General features: G+C 46.8%; 1 protein-coding gene across 29 annotated transcripts in view; it reads right to left on the reverse strand.

The window, feature by feature from the left end:
• The window catches only part of MLPH (melanophilin), a 28,076-nt gene extending 18,641 nt beyond the window's left edge, over window positions 1-9,435 (reverse strand). For 2 of the 29 annotated variants that reach the window (XM_065068650.1, XM_065068658.1), the window contains exons 1-6: window positions 8,930-9,373; window positions 4,956-5,177; window positions 4,597-4,733; window positions 3,474-3,512; window positions 2,345-2,454; window positions 1,187-1,315 (exon numbers count right to left, since the gene is read on the reverse strand). In XM_065068650.1, the coding sequence (XP_064924722.1) occupies window positions 1,187-1,315; window positions 2,345-2,454; window positions 3,474-3,512; window positions 4,597-4,733; window positions 4,956-5,177; window positions 8,930-9,039 (747 nt within the window). In that variant the 5' untranslated portion in view covers window positions 9,040-9,373. 29 annotated transcript variants of the gene reach the window in all.
• Window positions 9,436-14,736: the final 5,301 nt, after the last annotated feature.

Genomic DNA, 14,736 nt, shown 5'->3' on the forward strand with positions numbered 1-14,736 from the left:
GGGGCACTGTTAAGTTTTACAAGAACGAGGCACACCGTCCCTTCGACAAGGCCACAAAGAGCTCCACTCTTAAACACCGTGCACTTTCACGTATTCAAACAATAACCACCTTTGGCCCCTCAGATGATCTGCAACTGATAGATCTGATTCGGATGATCTCCACAGAAGCCAGCCCTCCCTAGACTCACATTGAATTCTGATGCATAAAGATAGGCTTAGATAACGGAAGAATGAATCTAATTGTTTGCCTAAAATTCCTATCAATTTATGTGGACTGATGTGGATTTTTTTTTTAAAGCCTTAGTTACACATTTCAGCACATTCTAGTTCTACTCAGGGGCACAGTTTAAAGCTGCTATTTTTTTTTTTTTTAAGTGAAATGTAAACAGGAAAGGCAAATAGGACTAATCCATAAAAGTTGATCTGAAGCATCTCAGGCTGGAAGATCTTTTGCTACATTCAAGGCCACCCCATCTGCATTGCTCCCCCAGAGCTGAAAGGTGGGGATGGCTGAGCCCCAGAGCTTGCTGGGATCAAGGGGCACAGCTCACTGCAGTCACTTGTGCTGGAGCTGCCCATGGGCCCTACTCCTGGTCAGCATCTCCTGACACTGAGACATATATAGTCTCTTATATAGACATAACCAGTGTTCATGCATAGTTTTTATTCTCCCCTCTGACTGTTGGGGTCCACCAGCCTGCAGGTGCCATCCTTGCAGTCACACTGGCTCTGCAGGATTTATCTCATTCTCAGAAGGGCAGTGTGCTCCACAAAGCTGCCAGCCAGCTACATCCCCAGTGCTATCACATGGCAAAACCAGCCCCAGAATGGATGGGATGATGTGAGAGGGGTCTGGCTTCATTTAATCTCTTGATTACTGAACCTCCAAAAGCTTGCTGGAAACTAGGGTGTCCCATAGCCTTGGGACAACAGAAGAAAACTCTTGTCTGCACAGAGCTTTTTGCTATCTCATCTTACTACTCATCCTTGCTTTGGTCAGATGTCCTGCTCCTGACTCAGCCTTAGGCAAAGCAATTGAATTGGGAGAAGAGCTGGCAAGCGGGGCTATGGGAAGTGAGAACTTGCACCATCACCTCTCAACATCAGCTGAAGCAGGAGGTAGCAGAGATAACAGGGAGGAAGAAGAGAGGAAAAGACTGCCCCCACCCCAGCACTCTCCCAGTACCTGGAAACCATCCGGGCTGCTGGCTGCTGGAGAGAGCTGCACAGACTGACGGCGAGACTGAGAGGAGTAGTCCGAGTCCAGTTCAAAATCAAAGGGATGGACAGACAGCAGGCGCTTTGTCTTGCGCATCTTAGTATAGGAAGTGCAGGAAAGGAAAACTCAGCATAAAACACAGTTGACCTTGAGCAAAGGGAGATGGACGGCCCTTGTCTCCTTAGTTTGCCTGAGTTTGCACAACCCAAAGCAAGGCTCCTGCTTTTTGCAGAGAACATGTGGATCCAATGTTGTCCTGCTTGCAGGGAGCCAGGTATGTAGGGCAGTGTATGTTTATGCTGGAGTAAAGAAAAAGTGGGTTCCTGATTTCCAGAGTCTCTGACTCAGGACTGTGGCCATGAGCAGACAGTGAGAAGCTCCTGGTTTGTAAAGGCACTATGGGAAAGCTGAGCCAGGTTACAGCTCAGATGGAGCTCCAGGAGATGCTTTCAAGTCCTGAAGCATTTCCCTGTCTCCAGAAAAAGGTTACTGTGAGTAGATGTTGCTAGACATTTGGAAAGTCATCAGCTGCTTCTGGGCAGGAGCAGCTTGGACAAGCTTTTAAGACTTCAGAAGCAGATTAAAATGAAGTATCAAGCGTGTGAAATGCAGCATATACCAAATGAACCAGGCTGAGATGGTGCGTATGTAACAGCATGTATGTGACTGTACCAGCATTTCAAATGCACTGATAGATTGCACACATGCTTCAAGGACAAATACACCTCCCACTAGTCTTTTAAATCTGCATTTCAATCTGTACACATAGTCCCAGAAAAACACAAGAGATAAATACACAAACCCACCTGTCCTTTCTACTCTGTCAGGTAGTAGTAAAAGAACAGGAGGGTTCTCATTATACAGGTAGGAACTGAGACATTGACATTAATTGGGGTCTTCCTGAATGTCAGGAGATGGTCTTTTTTCCATAGGACAAATATCTGTGTTTTTACTGACTTGGTTGTTTCCACACAAACTGTGAGAGGGGCTCATCTCAGAAAAGGAAAACAGAGAAAGACCCAGTTTTGAATGTGGCACAGAAAGCCACCACCACTGCCACCACTGCCACCCAAGGCAGGCGACCAGCAGCTGAGGGCACAGGGCAAGGCAGAACCAAACACTTACTCTGCTGTAGCACTCTGCTTCAGCTCCACGAAGGACATCATCTTCGTCATCGCTGTTGTCCCCAGTGCCACCACTGGTGAGGAACTGGCATTCACCTGGAGGGGAGACAACTGCACACTGTGTATGGGCAGCTTCTGCACCCCGTTCCTGGGGAGGTAAGTCCCCATGGAGGCAGTCACACCAAGGCATTTGTAGGTGAGGCCAGATTAGAAATACCTCCCAATTTTTTTTTTTTTTTTATACTACAGTAGGTTGCCTAAGCAAAGGGAAGGAGACAAAGGATGGGAAAAGGGCAGGAACACCTTAAGGTAGCCCCAGTGACCACAGCCTAAGGCCTGTAGGGTAGAAGCTCTTTGGGGTGCAGTTCCAAGGCATTGCTGCAGATACCCACTCTTAGCACTTGATCTTGCAAAAGCATGGCTTGCCTCTCATTGTTTCCCCTTCCAGCTGAGCACCAACACAGATGTGGAAGTGACCACCACAAGAAGACAAACAGCACCTGTACGCCAGAGAGCAACCTGAGGTCCACCCAGGTGACCCCAGGTTTGAAGGCACTACAGCTCAGCCCAACATAACTCTGCCGCTGCTATTCCTGGTTCCCATCAGCCAGGTCCACCATCTATTAGTGACCTGTTCCTTTCTGGGTTCTCATCTCTGTGCCCAGATCACTGCCAAACCCAGCAACACATTAGGAACAGCACAAATACCAGACCGAGACCAAAGTCAAGGTAGGTAAAATGCTCTGTTCTGTATCAAACGGAAAGGTGGAGCAAATCCTTCCTGCAAGGGCTCCTAAGGATTGCTACCTGAGGTCCCAAATTCAGTGGGTTCCTTAAGAATATGGCCAACTTTAAGCATATGATGTAGGTGTGTTGAGATGAGTAGTTGTAAGCTTCAAGTCTGGCATGTAACTAAGGGTCCTGTTGCATCTGAGTCTACATTCAAGACCCCAGGTGTACCACAGTTTGAGAGGTGAACATTACAGTCCAGCTCCACCGCAGTGGAGAGATGCACTCCCTGGTCCAGCCACACCAAACTGTGGTTGTAGCCAGAGGATGTGGAAAGAAAAAGACATTGGAAACCTTGCTTGAACTGCAAACCACATGCTGCAATTCTCTTTTTCACTTACTGTTAATGTCTGGCAGGCTGTAAACTCTGTCATGAAGACCTAAATGAAAAGAAAAATGGTGGTAAAAATAGATAAGCACATTTTGTTCAGGTACCTCACAGAAAACAAGCCTCAGAGCTATAGTTAACTGGAGTTCTCATTCTCTAACCATCACAAGGCATGATCATCAAAAAGGTTCTTTAGAGAGAACGAAACAGGCACTTGGAGACCGGACTTGACTTTTAAAAGTCAAAGAGCTTATTGCCACCACTTCCACAGTCCTGATGCAACACGCCTGGGAGTGCAGCAGCAGGAGAACGCTCAGCCAACAGCAGATGGCCACACAAAATGCAGCCTTCCGTGCTCATTCTGAATATTTCTGCCATGAGTGATCTGGATAAAAGAATGATTGGGCTATTCGAATCAGCTCATGTCTGTGGTATTCGTGCAAACTTTACTGTGGCTCCTCAAGATGGGAATAAAATCCGCACTGGTTTTTCAAGGCAACAGGCAAAGCAGTGCAGAACCTGTGTGAATGGCAACCAGCAGCTATCCAGTAAAAATACTGTATTAAAAACAGGTTTCAGCCTGTGTTTATGCACTATTGGGCCAATCTCAGAAATACTGAAGATCCATAAGTCTCTGAAGAACATAGCTATGGGGACAGGTAGCTCACTAATTTTTATACAGTTTTGTTAGTGCCAGAGCATCATCAGATTGGCTGTAAAAATTATTAGAGTGTGGGAAGAAAGCAAGTGCTGGCTCTATCTACCCTCTGTTTTTTCGACCTGCAGGTTAAAACTTGGGTTAATTTCACAAGCTCTTCCGTGTGATGAGCTAAAAGAAAGAAAAACAAGCTGCAAGTCTTATGTACTTACCAAGTACAGGACATGAAACTTTTAAAACTAAGCATGAGATATTAACAGAGAAAAAAATAAATCCACCAAGAACATCTGCTCTGCTGCTCCCAGTATGAATGCACCACTCTGAACCTCTGTTTCCTCCCCAAAATGTTTTGCATGATCTGGAAACTACATGTCCCTCAGGGCAGCATCAGCACTGATGTTCTTCACTTGGTGCATTCCAATGCCTGCTCAGCCCTTGCATGCAGCAGGGCAGGAGAAACCCCGGTGCTTCTCCTTACCTAGAAACGCGGAGCTCAGCCCCTGCCCCGGCTGTAGCCTGCCATAGAGGGACTGCAGCACTTTGGCACTTCCAAACCTCTTGAAACGGGATCGCACATGTTCGTAGTACCACTCCAGGGAACCGATCTTCACGATCCTGCCCAAAGAGAGGATGCACACACAGGTAAGCCAACCCAGCCATGCTCATGGTGACTGGACCCTCGCCCAGGAACCATCTCTTAACAAAAACACAGCTTGTTTTCTAACCAGCATAACTGGTTTCTAACAAGCATGAAGGGATGCTGAGTTTGGGTGACTCTTCTTGAACCTCAGCCCTGAGGCTCGCCTTGCCCCTCGCCCTCCATTGCAGGGGAGGTACCTGGACAGGCGGCAGGGATCGCAGACCCAGCCTTGCTCCTTCTTGTTGTAGCGGCTGCAGTTCTTGCAGGTGTAGAAGCGACAGTCCAGGCACTGCCGCTTGCTGTTCAGCAGGAATTTGAAGGGCTGGAGACAGTGGACGCAGTGGGTTTCGTTGAGGTGGGACTGATTCGTGAGGAACTCTCTCTTGCTGCTCTCCTGGTCGATCTTCCATTTCAGCTCCCTGCAGAAAACATCCCAAAACACAGGAACTTGTTTTTGTCAGCATTTCACTGTGAACTCTCACATGTCATACCCCATCATGCTTCAATAATTTCAGGAATGATTTTCCAGGCAGCATCCTGAGTCCTGCAGCCTGTGGAAAATGCTGTAGGGCAAATCTGATCATCAACATATCACGAGTTAAATAAGCTGAATGAAGGAGTGAGTTCCAGATTCTGGACAGGTTATTATATGTTAAGATCTGCTGCTATTAAATTTAAAATTAGATTTGGTTGTGCCAAAACCTGTCACATTTGCTTCACAAATATTGATCATAAATGCCAGGAGTCTCAGGAGAGTGACTCTTCTCAAAAAAACTCTGCCTGCAACCCAACCCAAGACAATCTTTGGGCCTGAAGTCCAGCTGGGAGTTAAAGGCTTTCTGGAATTCTCAGCTTAACAAAAAAAAAAGAAAAATAATACATTTAAAAAGGCAATCTGAGACACAAAAGGATTAAAAGGGGTTTTAATTCAGTCCTTCAGTGCTAAATTCAGCAGAGGCTTTTATTAAGGGCAGAAGCAAAGTGCAATGAGGTCCTGACTGTTCAGAGGTCAGCAGCAGATGCTCGCAATGGTCTTGTGAAAGCTCAGACAACATGAAGCCTTCCCAAGAGCATCTTCTCCTGGCAGTCCATCGCTACAGGCTTCCTTCGCTATCCAGACCTGGCTGCTAGAGCATGTCCCCATGCAAGAAGGTAACTGTGCAAGGCTGAACCCCCAGTGACAACCATGGCCAGCTGAAACACCTGCCAAGATGCGTGGGGTGCCTGCTGTGTTACCCAAAGGCTTTCTGTTTGTTCCCCATGCCACGCACCACCTCAGGCATGTTTGCCTTTGGGGCTATGGCTGAGCGGCAGTGTTTGACTTGTAGGGAAGGTCCTAGAAAGTTGTTTTCTGTCTCAGTAAGGCTAGGAAGCTGCATTTTCCAGACCAGAAGTCAGCCTGGCCAAAAATCTCAAGCAACTCTGGAGGCTGCTGCAGGAGCACAGCATGGACCACAAGGCTTCTGGTGATGCTCCTGGTGCAGCCCAGCCGCCAAGCAGACGGGCTGACGCTGGGGCGACCGCAGCAGGAGCCTTGCTGATGTGGCAGCGCAGTGCTGGGGAGCAGCGATGGGAACATGAATGTATATCGAGCTAATCTCTGTTTAACCAAATCAGTTTGCACATTAGGGATAAGCTCATGTTTTTTTTCTGTGGGAGACTTATCGCCAGCTCGCTGCCAGTGCAGCCTGTTTGCTGTTCCACTGGAACAATACAAACTCGCATTAACCAAAGAGCCGGGAAACACACAAAAATCAGTATAAAGACTGAACGAGGCACCTAGTTTTTCTATTCAGCTCCTCACTGTCCTAGCAGTGTTTTGAACAACCTAGTGCAAATGTTCAGCTGTAAATTTATATGTGACTACTGAAAACAAACCCCCAAATAGAAAACCCTTGGGTTGGCCTCAGTGCTCTTTTTCCACCTCCATGCTAAGGCTGTTTCCAGCAGGATCTGATCTTTCACTGGACCGCTTTTTCTGGTTCCCAGAGACCAGTCAGATGCCTTCACCTCCCCTCCTTTGCCCACGAGACCTGCCAGAGGAAGGACAAGTTGCAACCAAACCAGTTTAAAACCCGCAGAAACCGCACACCTCTTGTCTCCTCTTGCTGGCAGGAGTGCAAGCCAGTCCTTTACCCACTCTGCTCATGGTAGAATAAATCAGCGCTGGTGGGATGCCAAACTGCAGTGGGGTCAGTCCAGCTGAGCTCTGGGGGAGATGCAGGGAGCCATCCCAAAAACAGGGGTGTGCTGGCAGGGAAGTTTATGGAAGGAAGCAGGAAGAGCCCCCACAAAGTGACCATAATTTAATTTCTCAGGCAAGGCATTACCCTCGCATGGTTGTGCAGCTTCTGGCCCGCTGAAGCCTTTGTCCATTGTGGATGAATAGCTTCTGCCAAGAAGAAAATGCTGAGAAGTAGCAGAAAGAGAAAAAAAAGACCAAGATGGGGGGCAACATTTCTTCCAGGCTTGCAGGTTGATACAAGCCCAGTCAATAGAAAAACAAATGAATAGAAAAGCAAATGAGGGTGGTCAGAACACAAGGTGAATGGCTGCAGGGTCTCACACAACCTCACGTCATGTTCCAGCTTGTTACAGGCAGAAAATGCTGACATAGCTCCATGTCCAGCATGCTGAGACAGAGGGAATGCTACTTAGAGACAGCAGCCAGGGGCAGACACATCCTGAGACCTTCCCTCTATCTTGCACCTCCCATACCATGACACTCAATTTGAGAGCCTACTGGGCATCAGAGCAGAACTAGATAAACCAGTCTGGCACCAAGGTCAAGTAGGTAAAGAATTCACCTCACCCATTTCTTTGCTGCAGGGCACAGCAACGTGGTTCCCCACCTACTTCCCCCAGGCAGAGCTCAGATGCATCACAAGGGAGACATTTACCCTTTCCAGGGTGATAATTTTTTTGAACACCCTTGTCTGATCTCTGTCCTGCACTTCAGAGCTACCAGCAGAGGAAGGCAGCAGACGATGATACTGAATTATCTCTGCCTCCCACACAGGCTGGGTTTTCTTGGGCAAAAAATTAATCAGGAGGTTCAAAAATACATGTCTGAGAGCTTCTCATGGCTAATGGTGTAAATGGAGAGGCTTCCACGCAGCCCCATGTGGAAACCCACAACAGCAAACTTTCAGGAGATGTTTTGGCAGCTCCGATGCATATATCCCCTCTCACCTTTCCCTTTGGATTTGATAGAGGACCCAATGTGCTCCCAGTTGCTACAGCATTGCTGTGCCGTGGGCACCAGTCCTGGCTGGAAAACTTCGGAGCTAGGAGGGTATAAGAGCCCAGTGGGGAGCAGCACCACCCAAACCTGGCCCAGGAGTGCAGGCCATCCTGCTGGGATAATGAGCTCTTAGCCAGACCCTGAACAGAGACACTGCAGCTTTTTTGCATAAAGGTAAGAAAATATTAAGTTTAACACCTGATATAGTTAAAGAGCAAGACCCCACTATTTCTCGTGCTCAAAATTTAATCTAATCTGACAAAAGGTTTTTAAAACAGCACTTTTGTCCAGTGCCCTGTTTATAAGAACTTAGAAAATATATCCATTTGCTGCTCCAGTGGTTTTCAATCTTTTCCCAGGCTGTGGCCCCCTAAAATTTTCCCAGAACAGCATGGCTCCCTGCATAGCATATTAAGGCTATTACAATAGGTTTACTACTACTCTCAGTTTTTTTTCCAGGATACTTCAGCAGTTTGTGGACTCCCAGGACCCACTAAATACCCCTCCTGTCCTAAACACATGAGAACCATCACGTGAAGCAAAAGCAAAGGAGTCAAATCCCATTCTTTGCTCCCAGGTAAGGTCTCCCCCTGGCAACCACACCAGTGTCAGGCCCACAAAATAATTTCCTGAGCAGAGGACAGATATTTGTACACATAAACCATGGTAATGACACCGAACTGTGTTGCTGCTGATGGCCCAGCGCCAGTTTGCACCTTCGCAGCCTGAATGTGTCACCTGGCAGCTGATAACGTAATCTATTAATCACTATATTTGATTTTCACAGCCAGCTCCTGGCTGTTCCTCCTTGCCCGCATCCTCAACGCGTTGCTTTATTCTTGCAACCCCTGTGCCATAGGATGTACAGAGATCTGAGGCTACAGCTGGCTTGGACACAAACTTGCAGACCAGAGAGCAGATACTCACTCCAGCCGTTCCTCCTCTTTTTTCCTCAGATCGAAGTCCCGCTGAACAACTTCCCAAACATGCTTGGCCTCTTCATCAGTTAGCTTGGAGAGGTCCAGCTTCCTCCCCATCTCGTCCTGGTGAGTAGAACCCGGTCCTGTTACTCACGGCCCCGTTCCCTGGGATGCTGATTGAGGGGTGAGAGCTCAGCCCCACCTCCCTGGCTGCCCATATAAACGGGCAGAGCTGCAGGCAGCTCTAGACCTCGTCTGTCCGCCTGGCTGTGGTTAGAGATGTTTACTCTCAGTGGAGCTGCCTGCTTTGAGCAGGGTGTGCGAATCAAATGAAACCTTCAAACGCCTCCCCAGGGAAGGCAGGCCACAGGGTTTGGGAGGAGGCTGAGCATCCCTGGGAGGAGCTGTGCCTGCACACCCAGGGAGACTGGCTCCACCATGGTGGGTCCTGCCCCACCACCAACCTCTGCTCCCCTGCGGCTCTTTCCCCGGCTCTTCCTTCTGTGCCTGATCTCATTAAAAATATTTCCGCCCTGCTCCCCACCAACAGCTTTGTAAGGAAAAAAATCAAGAGCATCTGGCTTCCCCCGACCAGTACAGCCACACCAGGGACTGGCCTCCCACATTTGCTAACTGCTCTCAGGGCAACTTGGGAGGTTGAGCTTGGCTTGTAGCAAACAGCTTAATTGGGACACAGTGCTCCCCTCATTTACAGTTATCAAGAAAAGATAGTTTGATAGGATTTTAGGAGAAATTATAAACATCACATACCTGAAGGAATATATATTGCAGTAATCCAGCTACCAAAACTGGTCTCTTGTTTGGTAAAACACTCCCTGTGTCTCTAAGCAGGGATTCCCCAGGCATCAGATATTAAAAGAAATCTGTTTCTCATAATCAGAGCAAATATTGATACAAACCGCACTTTTCCCCCCCGATAGATATCTAAGCAGAGAGCAAGACGGCAAAAGCAAAGAAGATAACTGTTCTGCCTGGTGGGAGCAGCCCCCCTGCCTCTCAACCACAACACTTGCCCACGGGTGCAGGGAATTATCCACCCCAGTAACTCACTTGAAACAAAGATTAGTCTAAACTCTTCAAACAGAGCCAGAAATGGATTTTTAATCCAAACTTGGTTTAATTTTACGCAGAAAAAGGTGATGAGTACAGATGCAATGTTGAGCAGGATATCAGGAACACATGATTTTCACTGGAAGCCAGAAATTGATTTCTAGCTCCTCTCCCAGCAGAGATGTGGTCCTGGCAAAAGCAATTAGTTTATTGGCAGGAGCCAGACATCAGTTGGGCTGCTGCTTACGTAAGTGTATTTGAGAGCCCCTGCTCGCCCCACTGCATTCGAATAGCAGAGTGGGTCAATAGATACTAATTAACACCACAATGAGACCCTGTTCCAGGGCCTTTCAGTATAGCCAGGAGCTCCAACGCTGGGGTTTGCACTGCCCAGATCTGAATACTTTCTTCTCCAAAAGGATAAGGAGGTTGCATAAAATTGGGAAGTTGTGGCCTGCTATGCAATGAAAATGTGAAAAATGCAAGTGCCAATACCACCCAGAAGTGCTGGTTTAGCCAAAAACTTACAACATGGGAAACATCCTAGGTGCAGGTCCACAGAATAGATTTCAAGAATTATGTTGGCCTGGGAACCGCATCTCTTTAGGGAAACTCTCCTCCCCCCATTCAGTGGTGTATATATCAGCAAAGGAAGACTTTCCCCCCCCGCCTCTTTCAAAGTAGTTTATTGAATTTTGCAGCAGTTCAGATCCAGCAAACGTTAGCTTCCAGCAGTCCTCTGCTTTGAGGACAATTAAAAGCCTGCTTGCTCACAGCTCTTTCCCTCCATCATCCAACCATGAATAAAGGCTCCCCTGATCTTATGAATTCATGGAAAAAAAACCAAATACACAAAAAAAACGCCACAAAAAACAAAACACCACCAACACACAAACAAACAAAGCAACCCAAAACAAACCCAAACCAAGAGCCACTCACACAGACACTATCACATGTCATAAGGCCAGGTAATATTATACGAAGTTCACCAGCACCTGTGGTGATCACACGTGCATGGGGTGGAAGTCAGGAGCAGGGATGCAAAGGACACGGCAAGTTATGTGTTTGCTGTTAGCTGGAGGCTCAACTGGACCTAAAGTCCAGTTGATTTGGTCATCTGGGCACCTGGGTAGCAAAATGAGAGAGAGAAGTGTTACAAGCAAAGCTTCTCCTTGGAAACAAGGTACGGATGGAGCTCAAGCAACAAACATATTGCTGCTGACCCTAAGGAAGCCTTTGCTGCTAAGCAGAGGCAATTTCACGGTTGCCTCTGCCTCTCCCACCATCCTCCTGTAATCATCTCTAAGTCATGAGGTCTCTTGGGGCTGGGATGGCATTCCTGCTCCCTTCAGTTTCTTGGCAGTTTTACAAAGACCTCTTATCATCCTGGTCATGCCGAAGCAGAACAAGCGGGACATAAAAAGGGCATACAACACTGCTGCTATTTCTGTACGTGACCCATGAGGGGTTGCATCAGGTTTTATCTATTAGTACAACTGTTTAACTATGTTTCAGCATGACCACATCTCATTTTGAACATCCCAAACAGCCTCACTTAAACAAAATGGCCATTCATCATTAACTATCACTGACAGTGGTGCTTTGACATCTATTGCAATTAGAAAACTACTGCTATGGAAGACCTGAAGACAAAGTTTGTGGAGTATTATTTCTAGGGTGGAAGATGTAAGGACATTTTTCCTAACTATGTGAATGCTATTGAACATTAGTCTGTATGACCTCTTCCTTCTCTTATCTACCACATTTTTTGTAATATGGATTTAATAACTTTTTTGATGGATTATGCCACAACTCTACTGTCAAACCCGATGTGAGAACTACTGCATTGTCTCCAGAGAGAACTATGCACCAAAGCCTGATTCAGGTTCAGCATATGATCCTCATATCACTCCCAGCCTTATATTCCCACATATCAGGAATTATTTCAATTTTCCTCACCTGTTCTACCAATACAAGTGAGACTAAACAGTCCCTATTCTGTTTCCAGCTCACCTTTGAAAAGGAGCAAATTCCACAACCTCTATGCACCAATTAGTGCCTCAATATGAAGATAAACCCAGACACTCACCTAACAAAAAGCTATCTGGAAGAGTTCCCACCAGAAATTGGTTTTTTTAACATGAACAGAGTTTTCCCCAGGACGTCACATAAGCTTGGACCTGTGGGAATGTATCATTCGCAGTGATCAAAAATATAATTCAAGCATCTGTCTTCGGGCAGGTGGTAAAATACTTGGCAAAGGCCATCACCCTCTACAGCTTGTAGGAATTACCAAGGCAAACAGTAGCTGAACAAACACAAGCAATCTGTAAATCAACATGAATTCAAGGTCACTTCAGACACAGGTGTTATAATGGATTACGTCCTATTGCAACCCAGCAGCACTGGATGAAAACAAAGACTGTTTGGGGCTGTGTGGACTGTGGTGACCATGCAGGAATCTTACCCACAGCCTGGGAGTTGTGATTTGAGAAACATCTTCAGGGTCAGTGCCTGAGTCTTGGTAAACTTTAACACCAACTTGAACACTGATGTAGGAGTTATGACAGGGACCAAGGGTTCAGTACTCCTTAAACATATACAAGGGTTCGATACTCATTAAGAAGATGCTCGTAGATTGGACCAAGAGTACTTTGATACTTAAAGATGACAAGATCTATGTTGGAGGAAACTGCTCATTAGACCAGCCAGTCCATTCCCACTTCCCTACAGTGGGTGATGAGAGACCTGATCTCCTGTCCTTCCCAGTGCTCCACAAGGAGACCAGACCAGATCACAGATGGTCAGGTTTCTACCCCCTCCCTCTGGAGACTATGTTCTAGCCTACTTCAGAGGGCTGGCCTTTAACCCATGTGTTCAAATAGTCTCCCTTGTAATAACCTAAAATAGCCTGAGGATCCCTCAGATCCTCACTGGCAGAGGTGGAGATCTTTGCAAACAGCTTAAACACAGCACAGGCCATGGTAGAATCATTTAGCTTGGAAGACATCCTTAAGATCAAGTCCAACCATAACCTAACTCTAGTGCTAAACCATGTCCCTAAGAACCTCATCTGTATGTCTTTTGAACACCTCCAGGGATGGTGACTCCACTACTTCCCTAGGCAGCCTGTTCCAGTGCTTTACAGCCCTTTCTGTGAATAAATTTTCCTAATAACCAACCTGAACTTTCCCTGGCACAACTTGAGGCCATTTTCTTTCATCCTGTCACTTGCTACTTGGAGTAATCTTGTCTCAAAACAGCAGGTGGATCAGCTGCACTCTTCTAGGACAGTCCTACTTCTCAGTAAGACTGAGAGTTTTTCATACCACTTTGGTAATAATGATGAAGTAGAAGTTTTGCTGCAGACAAACTCAAGCAATCTCAGCAAATGCCCAAGAGGGCCATCCCAACAATTTCAATTTCCACCCCCCCACTTAAATCTTAAATGTAATCATGGTGTGCCTGGGATTTCAGCCTGCAGCAAGGACTTGGATTAACACTATCCATATGGAAAGCAACACTGTGGAAGGGGCTGGAGGTTTCACCAGTTCCACTGGAAACAGCCTGAGCATCTATGAAGACATGAAGAAGATCAGAGTTATCAAGTAAGGGCACTAACTGGATGTTCCTGTTCAGACAGTTAGCAGGGTCAAAAATAAAACAAACACAGTTTTTGAGAGCTAACTGCCTGAGAAATTAAGCAGCTTGTGCATGTCTAGGGTGCTTGCTCCAGGCTGTCTGAAGGCACAGGCTGTCACTGTTTAACTCGTTCCTGCTCTGCTAGAGCCCAGAGGGGTCTCCTACCATGATGAGAGACTAATATTGCTGCAGAACAGCAGCAGACCCCAAACACCTTCCTTTGCTACTGCCTGTCTGCTAAGAGATGAGACTGTGGAGACAGCATAATGAAACAGATGATAACGAAGGACTCAACTTATCTAAAGCACACCAGAGGCAAGACCCTGGAGATCAGTGGAGATCCACAGGTATCAAAAAAGAGAGAAAAAACAAGCCTAAAAACAGCTTGGAAAAGGCTTCACAGCCGGGAACAGGAATAGAAGACCATTCTGACCAGAGGCAAATCCCAAACCAGAAACCCCCGCTCGATGTCTTGTTAACTGCTCATGCAGGCAATCACAGCTGCTTTTGCTTTTTCACTCCATCCAAGACAGCAATCGGGACAAAGGACCAGGAAGGGGCTCAACATCTTCCACAGCAAAAGCCCCAAGACTCCAGAAGGGCAGAAGATTGCAATGCAGACCCCACAGACTAAACCACAAGCTCTCCAAGGCCAGGTGGGATGGTTTTCCCTCTGGAAATCCTTGTGTAACCAGGATGGGAGCTGTCTTGGGTTCTGCTTCCCAAGGGCTCCTCCTGGACTCTGGGTTGAAAACAATCTCCTTTTGCATTCACTATTTGAACACTGGAAACTTCAACAAAGCGGTTGTGAGTCCACAGAAAGAGCTATCTAACATGAAAATCCTGAAATCTGAACCCTTTTTACCCTAAAATCTTGTACATGACACATTTCTCAGCCCCTAGTAGCCTCATCTAAGTGTTCCTGCTCCGGCAGGAGGATTGGACTAGATGATCTTTTGAGGTCCCTTCCAATCCCTAACATTCTGCATTCTGTGATCATGTCATGTGGCAAAGGTGTAGAGAGAAGCTGTGCTTGACACCTGACCAGGAGGAAGATGTGACTTTCTGAACTACTAAGCAGAAAATAAGTGTATTTATGAC

This window comes from Columba livia, chromosome 7, assembly GCF_036013475.1.
Source record: "Columba livia isolate bColLiv1 breed racing homer chromosome 7, bColLiv1.pat.W.v2, whole genome shotgun sequence".
NCBI lineage: Eukaryota > Metazoa > Chordata > Aves > Columbiformes > Columbidae > Columba > Columba livia.